We start from the raw sequence: 18150 nt of genomic DNA on the forward strand, positions 1-18150 counted from the left end.
TTTAAATATTCCATGTGCCTACAGCGGCTCAATTATAAGTTTATCAAGCGACGAGAATACTTTTTGTGCGAAAAAAACATAAATAACGACTTTATTCCACTATTCCATTACTTCCTTATGGGCGCATGCGCGAGAACTGAGACGAGGACGTTCTCATTCGTTTACTTCTTGTTACCGGCTGCTCACCGCTTTGGAGTTTTACCGCCCCCTACCGTATAAGATGATGTGCTGATATAGCTGGAAGCGCAAAACTTTCTGTTTACAAGCAGAGGAAGATGCGTGCTGTACATACGCTTTTCAATTAGCGTATTTTCCGCACTATAAGGTGCTCTTAAAAGCCTTTAATCTTCTCAAAAAACGACAGTGTTCCTTATAATCCGGAGCGCCTTATATATGGATCATCATTTTATACGGTAGGTGGCGGTAAAACTCCTAAGCGGTGAGCAGCCGGTAACAAGAAGTAGACGAATGAGAACGTCCTCGTCTCAGTTCTCGCGCATGCGCCCATAAGGAAGTAATGGAATAGTGGAATAAAGTCGTTATTTATGTTTTTTTCGCACAAAAAGTAGTCTCGTCGCTTGATAAACTTATAATTGAGCCGCTGTAGGCACATTAGTTATATTTAAACCTTTTCTTTAATGACTTTATGGGCCGTCAAGAGCCAGTCCCTTAGGCATTCTATGTAGGACTGATCTAGCTCTCAGATTCAATCAAAAATATCTTTATTTGTGTTCCGAAGATGAACAAAGGTCTTACGGGGTTGGAACAGCATGGGGGTGAGTAATTAATGACTTAATTTTCATTTTTGGGTGAACTAACCCTTTAAGGACCTGGGTGTGCTCTTTGATACCAATCTTTCATTTGAAAGGCACGTTTCTAGCATCTGTAAAACTACATTCTTCCATCTTATAGGGGTCCCTTTCACAAGATGTAGGCCTAAATAAATCTCTGATGTCCCCAGTGTGCATGTGAAGTTTTTAGCTCAAAATACCCCACAGATTGTTTTTATAGCATGTTAAAATTGTCCCTTTTGGGGGTGAGCAAAAATGCATTGTTTGTGTGTGTCCCTTTAAATGCAAATTAGCTGCTCCCAGCACAGAGGGCAGAGCTTGTTAGCAGCTCCGATCATTGACATGGAGCTAGACGCCCTATAGGCTATGTGCACAAGCGTAGTCACGAACTTCCGCTTTTGTCAGAAGTTGGCATATCAGTTTCCGGTCTACGACTGGTCATCCGCATCCACTAATAAACAAACAAGATGAGTGCCGTGTTGTACGAAAAAAAGAGTTCTTAAACACATCTAAGTTTCTAAGAACTGCAGGTGGATTTAACGTCTGTTTCACACCCGTTTGCAGTGTGTGTTGCGGTGCAGGAGCGTGCTGTTAGTGTGTTCACATATTATGATGCGTTTGCAGTGAATAACTGATCCGCGGCTGTATCACAAACACATACTTACTATTTTTATTTAAAATCCAGCAGTTATGCTTCAACTTTTTTTAAAAACAAAAAGTTGTGTCAGCATTGCAATTCTTTGTATGCACGTTTAAACACAATTTAAACAACGTAAGTTAGGGCTATTATTGCATGCATTACTTATAAGTTGCTCAAACAAGTGGTCAAATATTTACTATATTAAAATCGCAAATAATTTAAATTAAAACTTGAAATTGACAAAAGCAGCCGACTTGCCTTTTCTTTTTCAATTCAAGATCTTGCATGTCACAAAGAACTTGTTTTTCCACCTCCACAATTGAGACGAGTGTTGTTCATTCTGTCGCCTTGTTGAAGTAAATTGTAGTTTCCTTTCGTAGTCACTCCGAGTTACGTCAGATGACGGAGAATGGGGGTTTCACATAGAAAGCCAATTCTCTTCGAGTATTAAAAAAACGAGCCAATGGCGTGAAAATGCCTTGGGTCTGCGTAATTTGCATAGCGTATCTCCCTCGAGGTTATGAAAGAAGGAAGCGGACGCAACCGCAGTATGTTTTTGCTTCGGAGCCAAGAGAACCTCTTCACTCCACAAGCCACTCATACTGAGTTATCTCTTCGAGACGAGCATCCTCTCCAGTGTTGGTGTGACGGCGGTACCCAGCGAGATTCTACATTGCCTGCGATCTGTGCAGTGGTCTGCCAGACTTTGTGTTTCTCCCTGGTCGCCTCAGCGCTGCAGAGTGAATTTCCTCTCTACTGAAAGAGCTGCGCGTGGCACGTCTTTTTAAAGATGGTTCGCCCGTGTTCTTCTGGGTGCGGTCGATTTCTCTCCTCTTCTGATGGGCATAAGCGCTGCTTTGTGTGTCTGGGCTTTGAACACGCTAGAGCAGCGCTCGTGGATGACTCATGTTCCTTCTGTGGGAACATGACCATCGCGACACTGAGATCGAGACTCAATGATCTTACTGTGAGAATACCCGCGTCTGTTACCCGATCTGCTTCTTCTTCCAGAGGGAGCTCTTTGGCTTGCAGACAGGGTGATCTGACGGTGACTGTGTGGAACAAAAACCCGACGCTTGCTCCTCGGGCCACACCCCCCTCAGCCTTGTTGCAACCCGAGAGTGGCGCAATGATTCATACGAGCGCTTCTTCGGAAGTGCCGTCTGTTTCGTTCGGCGCTCCAGGGGAGGATGCGATGTCGATCGCGGCATCACAAGGTGGGCTTGATTCCTCGGGAAGTGAGGATGTGGCTGCACTCCCTCCTTCGGGGGTGCCAGCGTTGCCCGTGTCTGATCCCGAGATGACGGCCATGCTGTCTCGGGCCGCCGTGAGCATTGGTTTAGAGTGGAACCCTCCGCCCTGTCCCGATCGCTCACGGATGGATGATTGGTTTTTCACGGCCACAACCGACCCCAATCCCTTTCTTTCCTGAGCTGCATGCAGAGTTGACAAAGTCATGGAAGGTTCCTCTGACCTCCCGTTAACGATCGTCAGTCTCCCCCACCTTTCGATCGTCAGTCCCCCACCTCAACGGCGCGGACGCCCGTGGGTACACTGGGATTCCCCCGGTGGAGCGCTCTGTTGCGATGCAGCTGTGTCCTCAGAGCGCATCCTCTCGTGGTAATCCTAAGCACCCGTCCAAGGCCTGTAGGTTCTCGTCATCGATGGTGGCAAGGTCCTATAGAGCTGCAGGACAGGCGGCCACTGCCATGCATGCTATGAGCACCTTGCAGGTTTTTTAAGCAAAGCTGCTCAGAGATATGCACGAGGGCGGGACTGAACTGGGGCATTCAACGATCTGCGTGCTGCTACTGACCTCGCTCTCCGAGCGACTAAGGTGGCGGCGCGCTCCCTCGGTCAGGTTATGGCCAATTACGTGGTCCAGGAGCGTCATCTCCCGGAGAAAGCATCACACAACATGAGAGATTGTCACAGAGTTTGCCTTCAGCACGCACACAGTTTTCTGAATTTAGAAGAGCATTGGTCAATAAAATGCGTCTCTACGACATGTCGTTGACAGAAGTCACACAGTTAATGTCTCAAATTGTAAATGCATCTGAATTCAACAGTTTTGAGTCTGCTGTTACTTCTGAACTACAACATGCCAGAAAAGATGAATTGAGAGAAGGTGTTTTGAAAATCCTAAAGAATATCCTAGGACCCAAGATAGATTGGTCTAGAATTACTAACTGTGTACAAAAGAAAGAATAAACTGTGAATGAATATACTGAGAGGTTTTGTCAGTCACCTGTAACGTACAGTGGAATAGTGGATGATTCTGAAAGTGTACTCAATGACAAAGGACCGCTGGTCCGCATCTGGTCAGATGGCCTTATAGCTGACTACAGAAGAGCTTTGCCATTTTTGGATCTGACTTGGTCTCACAGAACTCTTAGAAGTAACCTGGACAGGTTTAACTGCTTGGGAAAGAGATTTTGATGTTAAGGCAAGAGTACAAATTGCAGCAGCCTCTTTTAAGGTCAGCACAGAAAACCTACAGAAACGTAAATGTCCTAAGAGAGAGGGCAGGTGTTATTACTGTGGTCAGCCGGGACATTGGAGCAGAGAGTGTAGAAAAAGCAGAAAGAACTTTAAAGAAGTCAACCTTTTTGCCCAACTTCTCAGTTTGCTTGCTACTCTGAAGCCGACATTCCCCACGTTTTTAAACGGGTGGGGCAACTTGTTGACGTGTTAACCATTTGGACTGTGAGTGCTTAATATCAATAATAGTGTTAGGTCAGACTGTAAATGCCCACAGGTATGGCGGCAAATCAAAGTCAAAAAGATTCGAGCGCACAACCGATGCTGGCGCACGCGGTAAATGACTTTCGCGAGAGGAAAACAGATCCACGCGTGAGGAAACGGGGACTCGCGAGCTCATTCATAAACCACGCGCGCTCATGACATCTCCTCGCGCGCGCGCATGATCATTCCACACGCTCTCGCACTTGATCTGTGTAGAGAATCGAGGCGAATCAAACACAACTTAATCAAATTAATCTCTCATGGGATTAATTCACATGGATTCAACACTCCAAAAGTTCTGGAGCCCACATTCCAGAGTCACGGAACAGCGCCAAGGGTCTGCTTTGGGGGGGACAATAAACCCCCCTTCCCGAAGACTTTTTATGGTCCTGCAGATAGCAACAGAATGCCACAGGAAGAAACGTGTCAATATGTTAATGTTTTACCAAGACAAATCGGCTCAGAAATGGTGGAACAAGAGGCCTGACCACCAAAAGCCTGACCACCTTTGACCTCCCTCAACATCATCTCTGTTGAGCGAGACAAAGACATAACACAGACCCCTACTCCTTGAACATACCACGACCTCACTGTTGAGATTTCTCTGAGATCTCACGCATAAAATCATATAAACTCACCACAGAACAATTCTTGGACTTATAACCAATCATAATTCTTGTTGTTCCTACACGTCATGTGTTATTATTAGGGCTGTGAATCTTTGGGTAGACAGCGAATCGATTCGATTCACGATTCATAGGTTTTCGATTCGATTCATGAACGATTTGTGCAAATTCAGAACGATTCGATTCGATTCACATCCAAATTCGATGCGATTCGATTAATTAGATTCGATTCTTAATTTTTTATATGCATTATAGTATTATTTCAATGCTTCACCCATCTTTGTCTGGGTTTGAATTAGCCTACAGCGGCCTTCGGGGATCAGATAGTGGGGATTTTGTCCATTGTTAATGTTAGTTCATGTTTGTTTTTAATTTTAATGAATATATTATTATAAAAAAAATTCAATGGCCTACAAATTAGCATTTGCAAGTAGCAAATATTTTGAAAAAGGCTTTTAAAGTATTGCATTAAATGACTACATGCACAAATTAATGGAGACGTTTTCATTAGTTTCATTTTGCGTCCTCTCAGTGCACTCGTTATCATCTTTTCACTGGATTTTGCTCGCGCTCGGTCCCATAGCTCTCATGCTTTCATAACGTTAACTACAGATTTTTGAGCAGTCCATGTTTGAGCTCTCCAGCTGAGCTCTCTGTCGAGAAAGCAATAGTTTTGAGGCAAACCGCTCAAGCCATTGATAAAGCTGCCATGCCATTGCGTGGGCACTATGAAATAAAACGCTTTCATTCATTTATTACATGGACTCTCCGTGTTACATTGGAGGCTCCCGCTCCGTCTCCTCTCCGCCACCAGAGGGAGCCTTCCCCGGAATATTGATCATTGGCCTTAAACTCAAATTCCCATCATGCCTCATACCTGGGACTGATTGCGCCTCACACCTGCACTGCATCTACACACACCCATAAAAGCCACCTTCACACACCACACCAGTGCGAAGTCTTGATTTGCCCCGGTGATCATTTCTGAGCGTTTATACCCTGATTCTGGTTTTCTGGTTTTGGACTTTGGACTGTTTGACTCTTCTTCGATTGATATCTGCCTGGCCTGACCTCGGACTGTTTACGGATTACGATTATTGCTGCCTGCCCTAATCTCTGCCTGTTTCCTGGACTATCCTGTTGTCTTATCTGCATTGCTCTGTCTGCCTCGTCTTGACCCTGCCTGTACGACTCTGTTTAATAAAGCTGCAAATGGATTCCTCTGTTCCCTGTGGTTCGTTACAGAAGACTTCGCCGTCAACTAATCCAGCAGCGGTCATGCAGTTAACCACCGAACTCACAACCCAAGCTTCTCGTTTGGATCTACACCATCAACAGCTCAGTCACCTGACCACCCTCACAGAACAACTTGTACAGGGGATGCTGGAGCTTCGCACCACCATCGGCATCGTACCAAACACGCCCGCTTCACCTCCTCTACCGAGAGCTCCTCCTGAAACTGTGAGTACCGCAGTCAATCCACGACTCGCATTTCCTGACAAATTCGATGGTACACCAACCAAATGCAAAGGATTCCTGTTACAATGCACAATCTTCGTTGAACAACAACCGGCACTATACTCCAGTCATGGGAGTCGCATTGCTTTTGTGTGTTCGCTACTCACCGGCAGAGCACTAGAGTGGGCTACGGCTATCTGGAGACCAGAGGGAGATACATTCATCACATTTCAAGAATTCACTCAGCAGTTTCGTCAAGTTTTTGAGCATACCACCGGAGAAGGAGATGCAGGTGAACAACTCCTAAATCTCACACAAGGAAAAGAAACCACTGCTGATTATGCCCTCACTTTTCGCACCCTCGCTGCACAAACTAACTGGGTAGAAGATACACTGAAAACGCTCTTCAGGAGAGGACTTACCACTGAACTTCAGTCCAAGCTAGCCTGTCGCGATGAGGGGAGGAATTTAAACGATTATATCGCTCTGGCCATTCAAGTTGACAATCTGATGCGTTCCAGACGCAATCCCCGGGCAACTATCCGTACTTCATTCAGGGCAGCAACCACTCACGAACCCATGCAGCTGGGATTCACACATATCACTCCAGAGGAACGAGAACGTAGATTCCAGAACCGATTATGCATGTATTGCGGTCAACCCGGACACATGAAGCTCTCCTGTCCTGTTCGACCTTCCACTCATAATCGATCAAAGAGTTCTCAAGATAAAGGAAGAGTCTCCACTAATAGTCTCACGATTCCAGTTCGTTTGATCATTCAAGATAAAGTGTTTGAAACCACAGCCTTCATTGATTCTGGAGCCGCAGGAAATTTCATTTCTCAAACATTTGCCGACCAATGTAATATCAAACAGAATCCATGTCATTCTTCCTTGACAGTGGAGGCGCTAGATGGACACCCCATCGGAGAGGGAAAGATCCAATGTATGACGGAGAAGATCAAGATGCACGTAGGATCTCTCCACTCTGAAAACATTCTGTTTTATGTCATTCACGCTCCACAGCATTCCATCATTCTGGGACACCTATGGCTTCAGACCCATAATCCTCACATCTCTTGGAGAGAGGGTCAAATCATTCGCTGGGATGAAACCTGTAAGAGTCACTGTCTGTCCAAAGTCACCCGAGTAATCCAGTCCATTCCAGCGTCCTGCACAACAATACCTGAGCTCGAAAATTTTCCTCCTGTTTATGCGGATCTGGTTGAAGCCTTCAGCAAGGAGAAAGCTGCACAACTCCCTGAACACCGTGCAACTGACTGTGCCATATATTTGATCCCCGGTACAACTCCCTCAAAAGGAAGAATCTTCCCTTTGTCCAAACCAGAATCTGAAGCTATGAAACAGTATATAGAAGAGGAACTCGCGAAAGGCTTCATTCAACCTTCCACTTCACCAGCCGCTGCCGGGTTTTTCTTCGTAAAGAAGAAGGATGGGGGACTCAGACCTTGCATTGATTACCGGGGATTGAATGATATCACAGTCAAATACCGCTATCCACTGCCTCTTGTTCCAGCAGCATTAGAACAGCTCCGCCAGGCCAAGTACTATACCAAACTCGATTTACGCAACGCTTACAACTTGATTCGCATTCGAGAAGGGGATGAGTGGAAAACTGCCTTTTCCACCACTAGTGGGCACTATGAATACTTGGTTATGCCTTTCGGCTTGTCTAACAGTCCTTCCGTCTTCCAGGCATTCATGAACGATGTATTCCGAGATATGCTGGACAAATGGGTGATTGTTTACATTGATGATATCCTGATATACTCCGATTCACTCGAAGAACACATCCAACATGTCAGATCTGTCCTCCAACGATTAATCCAATTTCATCTCTACGCCAAGATGGAGAAATGTGAGTTTCACCAAACCAGCATCTCTTTCCTGGGCTACGTCATCAGCCAAGATGGAGTGGCCATGGATGATAAAAAGGTGAAGGGAGTAGTAGACTGGCCATTACCACAAACTGTGAAAGAACTGCAAAGATTCTTAGGATTCGCAAATTTCTATCGGAGGTTCATCAGAAACTTCAGTCTCATAGCCGCCCCCTTGACAGCTCTAACCAAACGCCACAATTCTCGCATATCATGGAATCCTGAAGCACAACACGCATTCCAGGAATTGAAGTCACGTTTCACCACTGCACCTATCCTGCGTCATCCTGATCCCGACCGCCAGTTCATCGTTGAAGTCGACGCTTCTAATACAGGTGTGGGGGCCATACTATCACAACGCCAAGGAGAACCAGCCAAGATGTATCACTGTGCCTTCTTCTCTCGCAAACTTTCCCCAGCCGAACGTAACTACGATGTGGGCAACCGCGAATTGTTGGCCATGAAATTGGCTTTAGAAGAATGGAGTCACTGGTTGGAGGGAGCATCTGAACCCTTCATCATCCTCACTGACCACAAAAATCTGGAATACCTTCGATCTGCCAAACGTCTCAACCCCCGTCAAGCCAGATGGGCTTTGTTCTTTACCAGATTTAACTTCACTGTGACATACCGCCCAGGCACCAAGAACACAAAAGCAGATGCTCTCTCCCGACAGTCAGAGGAAATAACCAAGAACCCCAATCCGGAAAATATCCTCTGCGAAAATCTATTAGTTGCCCCTGTCCAGAGGAATGTCATAACAGAGATTCAACAAGCCAATCTTCAAGCTCCCATCCCTGCAGAATGTCCGGCCAACCTCCTCTTCGTACCAGAAACACTACGACCCCGTCTCATTGATCAAGTCCATTCAAACCCCAGCTCTGGTCACCCTGGAATCAATGCCACAATCCATTTACTCCAAAATCGATTCTGGTGGCCCACGATCACTGCTAATACCACCAACTACGTTCAAAACTGTGCCAACTGTCAAACCTCGAAGTCACCTCGGAAACTACCTGCTGGTTTGCTTTGTCCACTTCCCACTCCTCAACGACCATGGTCACACATAGCCATTGACTTCATCACCGATCTCCCCAATTCTCAAGGTTACACCACCATCTTCTCCATCGTGGACAGATTCTCCAAAGCCTGTCGACTAGTTCCACTCACCAAGCTTCCCACTGCATTCGAAACCGCCGAACTCCTGCGCAACCAAGTGTTTCGTTTCTACGGATTACCGGAAGACATTGTATCAGACAGAGGTCCTCAGTTCACGTCCAGAGTGTGGACTGTCTTTTTCAAGAGTCTAAACGTCAACATCAGTCTCACCTCCGGGTACCATCCGCAGTCTAACGGACAAACCGAACGTCTTAACCAGGATATTATTCGCTTTCTACGAACCTACTGTCAACAACATCAGGAGGATTGGAGTAAATACCTGTTCTGGGCCGAATATGCTCAGAACTCCTTGATCAAACCAGCAACCGGCATCACCCCCTTCAAGTGCATCCTCGGTTTTCAACCACCTCTCTTCCCATGGTCTGGCGAACCCACAGAACTTCCATCCATCACAGAATGGCTACGTAAGAGTGAGGAGGTTTGGGATCAGGCACACACACATCTGAGACACGCTGTAAGACGTCAAGAAAAACAGGCCAATCGTCACCGCCGTCCTTCTCCAGAATATCAGATTGGTCAGTGGGTATGGCTGTCCACCAGAGATCTTCGACTCAGACTTCCATGTCGCAAACTCAGTCCCAGGTATGTTGGTCCCTTCCAAATTGTTAGACAGATTTCACCAGTATCATTCCGTTTAGACCTGCCCGCTAACTACTGTATTTCTCCCACTTTCCATGTTTCTCTGTTGAAACCCGCTGGTGGTCCGAGGGGAGAAGCGGAGGAGGGGGCCACCTCCCAGAGTCCTCTTGCCTTTCTGGTCGACGGCGAGGAGGCGTACAAGATGCACAAGTTGCTGGATTCCAGACGTCGGGGTAACACTCTCCAATATCTGGTCGACTGGGAGGGGTACGGTCCGGAGGAACAGTCCTGGGTCAATTCGAGGTATATGCTGGACCCCACTCTCACAGAAGAGTTTCATAGGACATACCCGGAGAAACCGGCCCCTCGACCCCGTGGGAGACCCCGACGACAATTGCCTCCTCGCGTCTGGAGCCGCTCGCAGGGGGGGGGCTCTGTTACATTGGAGGCTCCCGCTCCGTCTCCTCTCCGCCACCAGAGGGAGCCTTCCCCGGAATATTGATCATTGGCCTTAAACTCAAATTCCCATCATGCCTCATACCTGGGACTGATTGCGCCTCACACCTGCACTGCATCTACACACACCCATAAAAGCCACCTTCACACACCACACCAGTGCGAAGTCTTGATTTGCCCCGGTGATCATTTCTGAGCGTTTATACCCTGATTCTGGTTTTCTGGTTTTGGACTTTGGACTGTTTGACTCTTCTTCGATTGATATCTGCCTGGCCTGACCTCGGACTGTTTACGGATTACGATTATTGCTGCCTGCCCTGATCTCTGCCTGTTTCCTGGACTATCCTGTTGTCTTATCTGCATTGCTCTGTCTGCCTCGTCTTGACCCTGCCTGTACGACTCTGTTTAATAAAGCTGCAAATGGATTCCTCTGTTCCCTGTGGTTCGTTACACTCCGTACACGCAAGGTGGTCTCTCGCTCGCTTTCCCTCTCTGCCGAGTGCGTGCAGCCGTGTGTGAACGCGCGATACGCGGTTTGGAGCACAACCTCTGTCTCGTATGCACGCTCGCTCCAGATTCCGGGAGATTTTAACTAATTTGCGGTAATACAAGCTGATCACGACATGAGTTGCTCAACAGGTTGAAAGATAAACTCATCTTTCAGGCATTTGACCGACCGGGCTTCAGCGTGAGAAATCAGGGGTGTGTGAGCGCCTGAAACTAATCAAATGCGGATGTCGTATGACGGCCAATGCGTGAGGCAGCTTGTACCAGGAACACTTTAAGGTTGTGTTTATATATTTTAAACCACTGAATCGCTATAAAATTGTGATTAATTCGATTCTTAGCCTTTTAAATCGATTATTCACGTAAATAAACGATTCATGATTCAAAATACGTTTCAGGATCGATGCATATGCATCGCCAGGATTTATAATCGATGCATCGAGAAAATGAGTGAATCGTTACACCCCTAGTTATTATGCTTAGATCACATAATAATCATGCAATTGTTGTTAACTATTAACTCTTGTAATTGTTGTACAACCATTAGAAGTGTGAATGCCTCGTTTACTCTTAAACGAATCGTATTCTCCTAATTCAAAAGATGGCTTGATTGAAATCTGCGTAAAAGGTTTTGTTTTATGATTATAATAATCATAAGGTTTAAACTATGGTCTTTTGTCTCTCTGCTAAATGCTGGAGACCAGCTCACAGACCATGCATAAATTATGATAAGCAAGAAGTAGATCCACCTCCTAAAGTCATGCCATTACCTCATTGGCCAGAAGTTTCTAGGAGGTTGGACTAGAGTTTAAGTTAAAGATCCAAACAAAGGAACAAGACCTCATGTTCAGTGCTCATGTTAATGTTCGGTTCCTGTTAGATTTTTGTTCGTGTTTCCAGTTCGTAACTGTTAAGTTTGTGCCTCTCTCTAAAACAGCAAGAGAGTGTTCTGTTCGTGCTTATCTCTGAAACAAAGAGCGTGTTCGCATGCTTCTACATTGACTAGACCAAATTCGGTTACAATTCAGCTCATTCAAGCCATCCGACTCGCCTTACTTTCATTTCTTTCCTTTATTTCCTTTTTCGTAAAAGTCTCGTTTCAAAGTTAAGTTTGCTGCAAAGCTTCGTTTTAAACGGCTCTCCGCAACGCGTTTCGAAATCGTAAAGACTTTTCATTCGGCTGCTAGTCACACGTGACCGGCAAACTCAGGAACTTCCATCCCTGCACTTCAAAGACAACCCGCCACGAGGACCCGGGGAACCGCCCTTCCATGCAACTCAACAAAGGAATCCCCAAAGCCACGCAAAGACACAAGCAAGTACTCCAGACTCTTAGTTGAACTGGTGCTTTAATGTAAATTGAATAACCGAAACAAGAAACGAAGGTTCAAATTAATGCTTGGTGGTCCTTTCAGGTCATGTCTTACGTGCATATAGAAAGTTGAAACTTTCTCTCACTCTTTCCAACTCACTCTTTCGCGACTGTATGTGTGTGTGTGTGTGTGTGCGTGATTATGTTTAGACCTTAGTTGTGTTTAGAATAGCTAATAAAGGCTTCCATATATTTGAAAAGATAATTGCCTTGTGTTGTGTTTGCACATTTAATGTCTTGTACTGTTCGATCTAAAGTTACCTTGCTAAGACATAGTGTTTCACTATAGATTTGGTATTTATATCCTTGCAAATTACGGCCCGTTCAAATGAACTCCAAACGAGTCATTTGCTCGGTTCAGTGATTCGGTTCCATAGATTCATTGCAAATCAATGAATCATTTCCCTTTGAGCTAAATTGGCCTTCGGCCCCCTTTAATACATTTTATGTATATTATTATGTTGCATTTGCTACATCTGCTCTCGCCTGCTGCTTTTGCTCGCTCGAACAAATGTTATTTTTGACAGTCGAGGGGCGGGACTCCCCTTTTCCGGAAGTCAGTTGTGATTGGACGCCTGTAGTTCAGAATCCTCTGGGAGAACTTCGGTCTCCCAGAGGATATCGTCTCAGACCGGGGACCCCAGTTCATCTATGGTCATCTATGGTCACCATTAGCCTCTCCTCCGGATGCCACCCGCAGACTAATGGCCAGACTGAACGAAAGATTCAAGAGATCGGACGTTACCTGCGGACGTACTGCCACCAGTACCAAGACAGCTGGAGCCGTTTCCTCCCTTGGGCGGAGTATGCTCAAAACTCCCTGCTGCAGAACTCCACCACCCCCTTCCAGTGTATCCTTGGTTATCAGCCTACACTCTTTATTGGTCGGGTGAGCCCTCGGAGGTTCCGGCTGTCGACTTCTGGTTCCATCAGAGCGAGGGGGTATGGGACTCAGCTCATGTGCATCAACAACATATGTGTCCACATTCCTTTGAGGTTGTAAAAGCCTGTTATCAGTCTTAAGGTGCTCTGCAACAGGACACCCAGCCGACATAATAACTTCATTTGTGATGTTAGTTTTGGGGGAGTTTCATAGACCTTTATAATATATTCATTAAATATAATGAATATGAATAATTAGTGTGTCTAATTGGTCCAGACCCTACATGGAGGTTTTGAGTGAATAAATATGGTGCTTTATTCTCACATTGACTACATAAACTGCTTGCTGCTGCTATATAGACATGATAACGTAAACACTGCTGCATATTCTTAATCATTTACTCCTATCTCAAATGCAAGACAAGTAAAAACCATGACGCTAGGTTTTAAAACTGTATGTTTACAAGTTTATAAATTAAAAGTTAATGAATGTACCAAGATAAGGAGTAAAAGATTTTAACTTATTCAGCTTTGAGTTTCAAAGGAACTCTGAAAAGGCACTCAAAATGTCACATTTTGTGGCTGCTGTAGTCAGTGCACAACAAAGGAGATTATAAACAAAACCGGTGATGATTCAACCGAAACTTGAGACAAAATGCCAACCATTTTGCCGTTTCTGCCGTTTAACCCTCATGTGGTGTTCGGGTCAATTTGACCCGGAAAAGGATTTTCTTTTTCCCTAAAATATTAGTTAATGTTATCGCTTTGGACTGAAACTTAGTGACTTTGTTCCCAAACGGTATAACTAAATCTCACTCATTATACCATTTTTTGTGGGAGTTTTGTTACCTTGTTACACTTGTGGTGTTCCCGGTCAAAAATGACCGGTCTATAAAAAATAGCTTATAAATCAATCATTATACCATATTTTCACCCAATCTTGGATTCAATCTTTTTGTCAACTTGTTCTCTTTCAATTAGGACTGGTTTTATATTTTTGTTTGCATCTGATTAATCGTGGGCCTCATTTATCTGAGAGTAGGCATCTCATTTTTTGAGTAAAAAACAAATAATTTATGAGTAAATTTGGAAATATGAAAAAAAAAAAAAAGAAAAAAAATGGCTACTGTTCATCACACTAGTCTACTCTAATGTTTCACCAGGAATTTTGTTTTGAAACTTTTGTTTTGTAAAAAATATGGCACAGTCACACTTGTGGTGTTCCCGGTAAAAAATTACTGGCCTATAAAAAATAGCTTATAAATCACTCATTATACCATATTTTCACCCAATCTTGGATTCAATCTTTTTGTCAACTTGTTCTCTTTCAATTAGGACTGGTTTATATTTCTGTTTGGATCTGATTAATCGTGGGCCTCATTTATCGAGAGTAGGCATCTCATTTTTTGAGTAAAAAACAAATAATTTATGAGTAAATTTGGAAATAAGAAAAAAAAAGAAAAAAAATGGCTACTGTTCATCACACTAGTCTACTCTAATGTTTCACCAGGAATTTTGTTTTGAAATTTTTGTTTTGTAAAAAATATGGCACATAGTCACACTTGTGGTGTTCCCAGTCAAAAATGACCGGCCTATAAAAAATAGCTTATAAATCACTCATTATACCATATTTTCACCAAATCTTGGATTCAATCTTTTTGTCAACTTGTTCTCTTTCAATTAGGACTGGTTTTATATTTCTGTTTGGATCTGATTAATCGTGGGCCTCATTTATCTGAGAGTGGGCATGGTCAAAAATTATCGACCATTGAAAGTGAATGGGAGAGACTGAAAATAACAGAACATTTTAGTTTTCAGGAGCATGTTCATTATTTTCATGCACACATATGAGCATGTGTGCTTGCAAACATCGAGCCCTTGGACCTGTGCATGTATCAATACATTAATACACACGCAACCCAGAAACACACATGTTAAAACACACAAACTTTGAGTATTACACACATTCTTTTCCACAGAGAGAAATTTGATCCTACCCTAACCTGCATCTAATATACATTTATCCATCTGACATTACCACACAGACACACACACACACACACACACAAACTGGCCGTGGCCCGTGACTGCAGTGATCCGGCTTCAAAAGAATCTTTCTTTCATGTTCTTGTTTCATCACAGATTCCAGACAAAATATTATGACATTTTGTTTTGGAACTGTGAGGTTCTCACCATAGACAGTATAAGAAGTGGACAGAGCCATTTCATTGGAACTCCATTGAGACAAGTGAAGCCCATTTTTAGCGATTTTTTAGCACTTCTGTTCCTGACATGCAGACTCAAACTGACTAAAACAGAGCTTGACGACATAGAAGTGACGTCAGCAACCCGTCTGTCTTCTAGTGGCTGTGGCATGAGAAATCTGAATCATTCCCTTCCGAAACATGCAGAGGCGGAGAGTGTGAATAGGAGCTGTCCATGAGCTAGGAGCAGGAGAAACTTTTGCTAGGTATTCTGATGAATTATTTTGTCATTTTGCCTCCACGTTTCCCCTATTGCCCGCGAGCTTCTCCTCCTGTCCATACGGTAATCTCTCTACTGAGTGACAGAGTCGCGGGGTTATGATGCAATCTATTTTACAAAAAACTGCTTCTATGTGGCTATAACATTAACTACAAGGTAATGGAGCATTTTATACATTGTCGTGTTTCTTTAGAAATAAATGATGGACAAATGGGGTCTTCAAACGCCTCAGATGTAAAGTTATTCACTATCAAAGTGACGCCAAAATGAATGGGAGTCAATGGAAATGCTAACACAAGTGAAGTTCTGCTACAAGATGGCAGCTACAAGAAGGCTTCAACTTCCGGTCGATGGATTACCCCCTTGGTTCTCACACAGAACTAGACAATATTTACAAATATACATCATGTGATAGCACACGCATAAATGCCTCACAGCACCTTGCTTGTTTGTGGCAGTACAATGGCAAAGCAGCTCTCTGCACATGATGTTATTCATCAGATTTTTGAATCAGAAACTAGTGAGGGGGATCAAATTTCTCTGTGGAAAAGAATGTGTGTAATACTCAAAAAAGTTTGTGTGTTTTAACGTGTGTGTGTCTGGGTAGCCTGTGTATAAATGTATCGATACATGCACAGGTCCAAGGGCTCGATGTTTGCAAGCGCACATACTCACATGTGTACATGCAAATAATGAACATGCTCCTGAAAACTAAATTGTTCTGTTATTTTCAGTCTCTCCCATTCACTTTCAATGGTCGCCCATTGTGATAATTTTTGACCATGCCTATCCAAACAGAAATATAAAACCAGTCCTAATTGAAAGAGAACCAGTTGACAAAAAGATTGAATCCAAGATTGGGTGAAAATATGGTATAATGAGTGATTTATAAGCTATTTTGTATAGGCCGGTCATTTTTGACCGGGAACACAACAAGTGTGACTGTGCCATATTTTTTACAAAACAAAAGTTTCAAAAAATTCCTGGTGAAAATTTTAAGTTGACTAGTGTGACCAAAAATACCAATTTTTCAGATTTTATTTAATATTTCAAAAATTATAAAAAATGTAAAAAAAAAAAAAAAAAAACTAAAAAAATTAAATACCTACTCTCAAATAAATGAGGCCTATGATTATTCAGATGCAAATCAAAACCAGTCCTAATGGGCTATATGCACGCATAAGTTCCGCATTTGACGTAAGGATGCTCGTCCATTTCCGGTTGTGGAGATTAAAGTGGAGGAAAACCGAGGAAAACGGTATTATGGCAGAATCTTCAAAATTTACTGTCCTCCCGTCTTTGAAACGAAACGTACATACGTTTAGATGTAATTTTATATATAGTTATGTTCATTTAATATAATTTTAAAAAGAAGCATAAACACAACGAGGGGTGTCTGTTTTTCTGTTTTTGTGACTAACGTTTCTTTAGTATAACCATGGAGTATAAAATTCAATATAAATTCTCGGTATTGCATTGGACTCTACGATCGGCGGAAGTTATCAAGCATCCTTACACCTTCACCGGAAATACCGCCGTGCATAGAGCCCATTGAAAGAGAACCTGTTGACAAAAAGATTGAATCCAAGATTGGGTGAAAATATGGTATAATGAGTGATTTATAAGTTGTTGTTTTTTTTATGGGCCATTTTTGACTGGGAATACCACAGGTGTTATAGGGTTTTGAACACCACATGAGGGTTAAAGTAAGCAGCAAGTTGACATAACAACGAAGATGTTCACACCACAAGTGCTCAGGGTCATTTTGAATTAGGCTATTGTTTTTTGACACTGCTTGTTTTCATCTTTGTACAGACAATTGCAAGGATCCCATGTCAGGAACAAGTGGATGGTTTATTTTTAATGGCGTCTTATGTTTAACTGTAAACCAAATGAGGAACTCCAACAAAATAATGACTTAAAGTTGGAAGCAAAATTCAACTAAAGACCTAATAAAATTGTATGGGTCTAATTATGACATATTTACCCATAACATGAGAGACACCGAGAAACTAAAAGAAAAAAAGATGTGTGGCTTTACCAAACCAGCACAGGCGCCCTCTCCTTTGTTTGTTGCTCTTCTAGTTACATAGCCGGATAGAAATACATAAAAATTAAATAAATAAATAAAAAAAACACTTAAAGAGGAATCAGCTGGACCCAGTATTGTAAATATGTGGGGGGGGGTTTTAACAGTTCAAATTGGGGAAAGAAATCATACTCTTAAGATGGTTCACTTGCGATAAAAAATGTTATCTTAAATTTAAAACTAAAAAGAAAGTATTCAGTATTTCAACAATGGCAGGAAAGGGAATAACAGCTATATATTTTGGACAAATGAATCAAGAGCTGTATTTTTAGTTGAGGGATTACTACACCAAGAAAAGAAAAACTTCAGAGAATCAGGAAGGAATAGTAATTGACAAGATGTACTTACTATACAATTAGGGTTAGGAAGGGTTGCACTAGCCCAACAAAGTTGCAATAATTAGGGAAGCACTAGCACAACAAAGGAGATAATGAAACAAAAACG

At 43.3% G+C, this 18150-nt stretch overlaps 1 protein-coding gene across 3 annotated transcripts in view; it reads left to right on the forward strand.

Moving 5' to 3' along the window:
• lgals8b (galectin 8b) overlaps positions 1–18150 on the forward strand; it is a 36675-nt gene that overhangs the window by 8236 nt on the left and 10289 nt on the right. The window contains exon 1 of one of the 3 annotated variants that reach the window (XM_089120087.1): positions 769–13193. The exons of the other annotated variants lie outside the window; for them this stretch is intronic. Coding sequence (XP_088976213.1) covers positions 6015–10418 — 4404 coding nt within the window. The 5' untranslated portion in view covers positions 769–6014 and the 3' untranslated portion in view covers positions 10419–13193. Of the gene's footprint in view, positions 1–768; positions 13194–18150 lie in introns of those variants that run through there. 3 annotated transcript variants of the gene reach the window in all.

This window comes from Pimephales promelas, chromosome 15, assembly GCF_988280905.1.
Source record: "Pimephales promelas chromosome 15, fPimPro1.hap1.1, whole genome shotgun sequence".
NCBI classification, from domain to species: Eukaryota; Metazoa; Chordata; class Actinopteri; order Cypriniformes; family Leuciscidae; genus Pimephales; species Pimephales promelas.